At 44.1% G+C, this 7,281-nt stretch overlaps 1 protein-coding gene across 1 annotated transcript in view; it reads right to left on the minus strand.

Moving 5' to 3' along the window:
* The window catches only part of arid5b (AT-rich interaction domain 5B), a 132,236-nt gene extending 129,876 nt beyond the window's left edge, over positions 1-2,360 (minus strand). Inside the window, exons 1-2 of the mRNA XM_068052444.1 lie at positions 2,179-2,360; positions 1,662-1,916 (exon numbers count right to left, since the gene is read on the minus strand). Coding sequence (XP_067908545.1) covers positions 1,662-1,916; positions 2,179-2,199 — 276 coding nt within the window. The 5' untranslated portion in view covers positions 2,200-2,360. The remainder of the gene's footprint in view (positions 1-1,661; positions 1,917-2,178) is intronic.
* Between the last annotated feature and the right edge of the window lie 4,921 nt (positions 2,361-7,281).

Here is a 7,281-nt window from a genome sequence, read left to right on the forward strand (position 1 = left end):
GTTATGCAATGTTTCCAATCTACTAAAGGTCACAGTGCGACTTCCTCGAGTTTATTTAGCTGAATAAACGTAATTATCATCCAACAGGTTCGCGTTGAGACAACTATGCATAAACTCGCGGGCTTCGTCCACTGCCTTCTGCGAGGAAGGTGCAGAGGACAAATGCATGCTAAAAATTAGTTTATTCAATTGTGGCATTTGCAAAGATATTCCACTCTGCCTCATAAACTAATAGTTTTCAGCTGCTTAATCCAGTGTTTTTTTTGCGCGGGGGGGGGAAGAGATTTGCCGAGAAGTGTCATGGGATCTGTGATGGTTATTTATTTGATTCTGCTTTCCAGATCAGTAAACCGCGTCAAGTAATGAATTTCAAAAGCAAATAATAAGGCAGGGGAGGAGGAGGGAGACACAGCTGCACAGGAAAAGTTAGACAGGGGGAGGGGTAACAGAACTGGAGAAAAGTCACTAAAATGTTTAATTTTTTTTTTAAAAGACTGGTAACAACGTATTTAATAATTGTCCGGGAGAGGGAGATCGAGGGGGCTGAATATAACCATACTGGACTTAAACAGTAATAGTGCAGTTAAGACTTTTTCCTAATATGAAACGAAAACAAAAAGACGATATGAGGTTTTAACAGCTTCTAAACCTGTTGCAGATATGAAAAGGTAATTTGACACGCCAGCCTTTCAGAATGCACAATTAAACTCCAGCGTGCAGACAAGAGCTGTTTTCAGGAGCACAACGAGTCGCCTGTAGTGTTTACAATGCAATACAGGGATCGGCTGCTCTATCAGGATACTGTAAAATGCAGTTAAAAAACGCAGGACTATTTACACGTCATGTTAAACCAGCACTTCCAATGCGTAACTATTCATCATCGATTTTCACACACATCAGTACGAAAATTACAGAGCAGAGACTAATCCAGCGCCACTGCCCTTTTCATATATTTATATGGTAACTGAATCAGATCTCGATTTTTTTTTTAAATAATAAAAAGTTATTTAAAGATTTGCGTCATTGCATGGAAAATTGAGAGAGGCTGGTTTCCTTGGCACGCCAGCAATTTTTTTTTTCTCTCTTCTGAATCTGCCGTTTGGATGTTTACATGGAAAGAATCGGTTTTCATTACACACTGTAAAAGGCACATAACATGCTGACAATCCAAAAAAAAAAAAATCCATCTGCCTTGCTGCAATAACATGCCTTGTGTAAAAACATCCAGACAGAGTGCCGGGTTTTCAATGTATTATTCTACCTGTCCCTTTTCACCCAGTTACACGCTTTCATAGAATGGCTTTGATCTCAAAACCGTTTCGTAATTTCCGCCCTTTAGTACATGCTAAATATTTTTAATCACATTCTGTGCCCCCCCCCCGCCCCTCCCCTCTCCTCCCTCTCAAGTCCACGGAAAGAGCTGAACATAGCCCAAACTACAAGGGGAGGGGGGAAAATGCCAAGATATCCCCCTCCCTTGGTTTTACAGTGTGCAAACAGATCCTATAAATATTTACTTTAGGCTTTGAAGCCCATGCCCAGCAAATGCTGATCTCTCAAAGACAAAGTGGACAGCTCATATTTCATAAAACAAGTAATACCAAGAAATATTATGAAGTCAAATTAAAAGTGAATCAAAAGAAGGGGGTGGGGGTCATCACCTCTCCGTGGCCGATCGACCTTCCTTCGGGTGTATCTTCTGGGAGAAAGTAGAGCTTGGAACTCGACAGAAGTTGCTTGTTGTTTCTCTCTTCCCACAACAGCTGGAGTTCTGCTATGCAAATCGGAGCTCCTGGCTTACATCTTACAAAGAAAAAGTCTCCGAGGGAGAGGATTCTTGGTCTGCCTTCAAGACTGAATTTGAAAGCTTTGTAGAAAATGTAGGCTCCGTGTAAACCGCACGGAGAACCAACCCACTGCGTGAAGAGAAATTTTTAAAAAACACAATTAATAAATATTTTTTTAAAATAAACCTTTAGAGAAAAAAAAAAGTGACTCAGAAAGATTGCTTTAAGCAACCAAAATATGTTTGGAACAATTTCTGAAGTTTTAGGTCAGCTTTTTAAATTTTTTTTTTAAAAAAATAACTTTTACACCTTACTGACAAGTAATGATAAGTGAGGCGGTGGAGTACTTTGGAAAGCAGTGGGACAGTAATAGCAGAAAGCAGTGTAATACCTTGACAGAGTCCGGCTCCATATCGCCTGCTCAATTGATTGAAATGTACATTCTGCTCCCAAACTTGGCTTGAATGAATGTGCCAGGTCCTGGCAGCTGCAAGAAGCTTTCACAGGAAGGTGCAGAGATGCTGCGATATCCAATTCATCTCTCTCCGCCCTGCCAGCTCCACTACCCCGCTGTCTGCAGTTCATTATTCCAACCCCACCACTCCCCCTGACCCCCAACAACCCCAACCCCAAGGTTTGGTTACCTCCCTTTGGAAACTGCACCAAAACTCTGAAAGTCACATTGTTTTATTTCATTTTGCAAAGTGAGTTGCCACTCTGGCTTGCCAAGCCAGCCATGCTCGGGAGTGCAATGCAGCTGGCGGACTGCACCCAGCGGGATAGCTGACAGTGGGTGCCAGTGGGGTGGGTGAGTGGGTTTCAGCGCGGCTTTACCAGGCTCCGGGGCTCTACCGCCCTGCCAGGACCTGCGCCTGACGTCAGCGCGTGCCCGGGGAGGGGAGGTGTTCATGCAGCGGCTCCAGAGCCGCGGGGGTGCGCTCGCTCGCTGGCGGGAACGCGCACGCACATGAGCGCGCACCCTCATCTCATCTCCCAAAGACGATTTGTGAGAAACGGTGAAAGTGAAAACACAGGCGAAGCGTCAGGAAGTTGGAGTCTCCCTGCCACCGGGGTGCTGCCGTGGGATCCTACATTGCTTTTACTCTGCTGCCAACCCTGGGTGCATGCATTGCATTGCTCAGCTGCTGCCAACCCTAATGTGCATGCATGGCACTGCATTGCTCAGCTGCTGCCAACCCTGGGTGCATGCATTGCTCAGCTGCTGCCAACCCTGGGGTGCATGCATTGCATTGCTCAGCTGCTGCCAACCCTGGGGTGCATGCATGGCACTGCACTGCTCAGCTGCTGCCAACCCTAATGTGCATGCATTGCACTGCATTGCTCAGCTGCTGCCAACCCTAATGTGCATGCGTTGCACTGCATTGCTCAGCTGCTGCCAACCCTAATGTGCATGCATTGCACTGCATTGCTCAGCTGCTGCCAACCCTAATGTGCATGCATGGCACTGCATTGCTCAGCTGCTGCCAACCCTGGGTGCATGCATTGCTCAGCTGCTGCCAACCCTGGGGTGCATGCATTGCATTGCTCAGCTGCTGCCAACCCTGGGGTGCATGCATGGCACTGCACTGCTCAGCTGCTGCCAACCCTAATGTGCATGCATTGCACTGCATTGCTCAGCTGCTGCCAACCCTAATGTGCATGCGTTGCACTGCATTGCTCAGCTGCTGCCAACCCTAATGTGCATGCATTGCACTGCATTGCTCAGCTGCTGCCAACCCTAATGTGCATGCGTTGCACTGCATTGCTCAGCTGCTGCCAACCCTAATGTGCATGCATTGCACCGAATTACATTGTATGACTCCGGGCGTTGCGAGCTCTGGGCTGCATGTATTGCATTGGTGGTGTGGATATCGATACCCGGTGTCCACCCGAGGCTGCCCCCTCGCCCATTGCTGGGCAGCACGTTTGCCCTCCCCAGCCCTTGTTTTTAATATTCACAACACTAAAAGTCTGGGTGCATCTGTTGGATTTGCGTAACCTGAATCAATGGAGCATGTGGTTAATAATTAATTTCAATTTTTCCTCGAGCTAGGGCACATAACAGAAAACAGGAGCGCGGAGCAGGGCTGGGGGTCCTTGAAGTAGTAGATGTGTGCACACTGTATGTCTGCGTTACTGTACTGCAACTGCAGTAAAACAACTTGATGCCCGCAGCGTAAATAACTTGTTCATGTTGCAATCTATTTCTGTACCGCGAAAGCAGTGATATTAATACAGATACACAGCGCGAACGGAAAAGCTTTCGCAAGCATGTGCATCTCCCTCCCCCCTGCAAACTGGTTATTTAATTTCATGTTTCTTTTAAGCTGCGTCTTGATACAGAAAACAACTCGAGTGATATTTGAATGCGGCTCCATATAGCAACATAAAGTGGTGACCTTCAAATTTGAGTATGTGCGTGCTTTTGGTGGAAGGGAAATTTTGCACTGCTCTGGACTTGCATAAAACCTATTTCACGTTTTTTTTTTACAGCAATAATCAGTGCTCAGTGCAGAGACCCATCCTGGAGCGAATTTAGACAGTAAGGGGGCGGTAATGAGAAGCTTATTTAAATTTTTCATAAGTGTCCAATTTCAAACATCCACACAAAACACGTAGAAAAATATATGCAAAAGACGTGTAATAAATTTGCTCCTTTCATTCGATTCAGACAAAATGCAAATTTGATCTCGTGTTGTAAGTGGGACTGAGGAACTGGAATTTACAAAACAAAAATAGCTTGAGCATTTCAAGTAATGCTCTTTCGCGTTTGTTAATTACATGAGTTCAGTTAGATCGAAAGTAAAATAGTGTTTTACTGCTCGCACTGTACTGCTACTAGGCATGGCGGGGGTGGGGAGGGCTTTGAATGTGCTTGGGCTCAAAAAAATTCAACTTTCAAAATGATAGGTACACAAACTGAAGCATATTATTGCAAAGACAAAAACGAACCGATGGCTGGATCTGGCAAAGTACATCTCAGCCGCCTTTTGGAAAATCATTAAATAACAAGATGTTTAACTGCTGGCTATTTTTAGATCAGTTGGAGCAGTGTTTGATTGCTGATTGCAGCATGTGATGGCAATCGGCTAGTTATCAGGTACAGAATTTAGCCACAGTTGAATTTCTCGTACTGCTGTTGAAACTTCAAAAAGTACGTCTTCTGAGCAATGTGCAAGCAATTACAAAGTGCCCTCGTGACCAGTGATGTGTATTACAGAATTAACAATGATTTAAACTTGTCCTGCGGGTGGAGTACATACTATGAAGCTATTACGCCTCTAACACTCCCGTTACGCATTTTATTTCTGATATATGCGTGTGTATTTTAGTATTATATATTATTAAAAGCTTCCTATCTAAAAACGTCACGTTGTCACTAATTTTATTCGTGTCTTGTCTACACTTAACATTGAAATGGCTAATGTAGCCAGTTAGAATAGTAGAAAGGGAGTTGCAGATTCTGCCAGTAGGGGCAACTCTGGAGCTAGTTTCTAAAGTCTCAAGTCTGTTGCTATCTTGTGTATATATATATACAAAAAACTTGATCTACCAGCTGATACTTATATTAAAAATCGTGCATCTTGTATACACTTCCTGTCCACAAATCTTCCAATTGTCACAACTTTTGAGTATACATAATGTGTCAGCATTTACAGCTGTATAAACATTTATTATGGACAATTCCTTCTGTCAACAATGGGCAGTCACAGTGTAGTTCTAGGCCATTGTCCAGTAAGTGGCACTGGAGAGCATCCTGTTTCCATTTTCCACCTACTGCTTTTTACTGGTTTCACTGCTAAATCTTCTCCCTCACCCTTAGGCCTCTGTTTTGGAAGTCCATTTAAGTTCAAACTGGCATGCAGCTCAAAATTTTGGCATTAATTATACATTTTAATTAAGATTTATCAATTTCTCTGCTTTAAATTGTGCTTGTTCTGAATTTTATTCTTCCCTCGGGACTTTGGCCCATTCCCATTCTCTGAATGTTCTCCACAGGTCACTGGTACCAGTCATGCTCTAATTTCCATTGGAGATTGCACCTCAGGCTCTGCTGTAATAATTTGTTGGCACTCACCTTTCAGGCTGGACCTACTCCAATATTTTCTCCATTTTGGGACTTATATACTGTGGTTCCAGCCCTGTCCCAGACTCCTTTGCATTTTTACTGCTGCCCTTGGGCCTTTATCCCAGTCTAATTTACTGTTGGTTCCTTTGAGCCTTGTGGCCTAGGCCCTTCCATGCTCTTTTTTTTATTGCACTACTCTCATTGTTAGGGCTCTCCCGGGCCTGCTCGTCCACTGCAACCAGCAGTACTGCTTTATTAATTAATTTATTTTCAAAATGGCTTCCCCTTACCCTGTATATAATAAACATACAGGCACATAAATTATGTTAAATGCACCAGCATCACCATGCATAGAGTTATATATATTGCATACACTGATTGATCTTGTGACGTTGCACACTGGGAGTCAGTCATGACCAGATGTTGTCTTTCAGGGAAGTAGTGTATAAGGATGAGGGATAATAAGACCAGGGCACGCAGATGTAATTCCGTCCCCAATTTAAAGTCAGACGTTCCGTCCCTATTTTTACATTTCATTATAAATCCCTATGCCCACATTTAATGGAGATTAAATACGACCCTTTTCAAAGAACAGCAGAGATTTCCCTTGGTGTCCCAGGAGGCAGAGTGCACAGAGGCAAAGGGCTTGTGTAATCCTCCACTCACCCCCACCCCTCCCCCAATGCACCCTCAACTAAATTCCAGCACGTTTTAGTTACTTGAAGCGAGTAATGCACTTTGAATTAATTTATGGCTCTCAGCTCAGTGATTGGTGAGTTGTTGCTGGAAACCCACGCACGTGAGCAAAGCCATATTGGCGTGACCCCGTGATTCAGTTTTAAAACCTTGCCAAGGCCTCTTCAGCGGTACCTTCCAAACATGCAACTTCCACCACCTAGAAGGTCAAGATCAGCGGGTGCATGGGAACACCATCACCTCCCAGTTCTCCTTCAAGTCACACACCATTCTGACTCAACTTATATTACCATTCCTTCATTGTTGCTGGGTGAAAACCCAGGAACCCACTAGCTAGCAGCAGTGTGGGAGCACCTTCACCACATGGACTGCAGTGGTTCAAGAAGAAAGCCCACCTCTATTTGCTCAAGAAATAAAGTCCTTGCATTTAGATAGCATTTTTCATGACCTACGGTATCACAAAACACTTTACAGCCAATTAAATACTTTTGAAGTGTAGTCCCTGTTGTAATGCAGGAAACACATCAGACAATTTGCGCACAGCAAGCTCCCACAAACAGCAATGAGATCATGACCAGATAATTTGTTTTAGTGATATTGGTTGAAGGATAAATATTGGCCAGGGCACCACGAGAACTCCTCTGACCTTGTCCCTCAACCTACACCATTGAAAAGAGATTATTATGGGATCTTGCTGTGTGAAAATGGTCTGCCGGATTTCCTACATTA

Source organism: Heterodontus francisci, chromosome 20 (genome assembly GCF_036365525.1).
Source record: "Heterodontus francisci isolate sHetFra1 chromosome 20, sHetFra1.hap1, whole genome shotgun sequence".
Taxonomy (NCBI): domain Eukaryota; kingdom Metazoa; phylum Chordata; class Chondrichthyes; order Heterodontiformes; family Heterodontidae; genus Heterodontus; species Heterodontus francisci.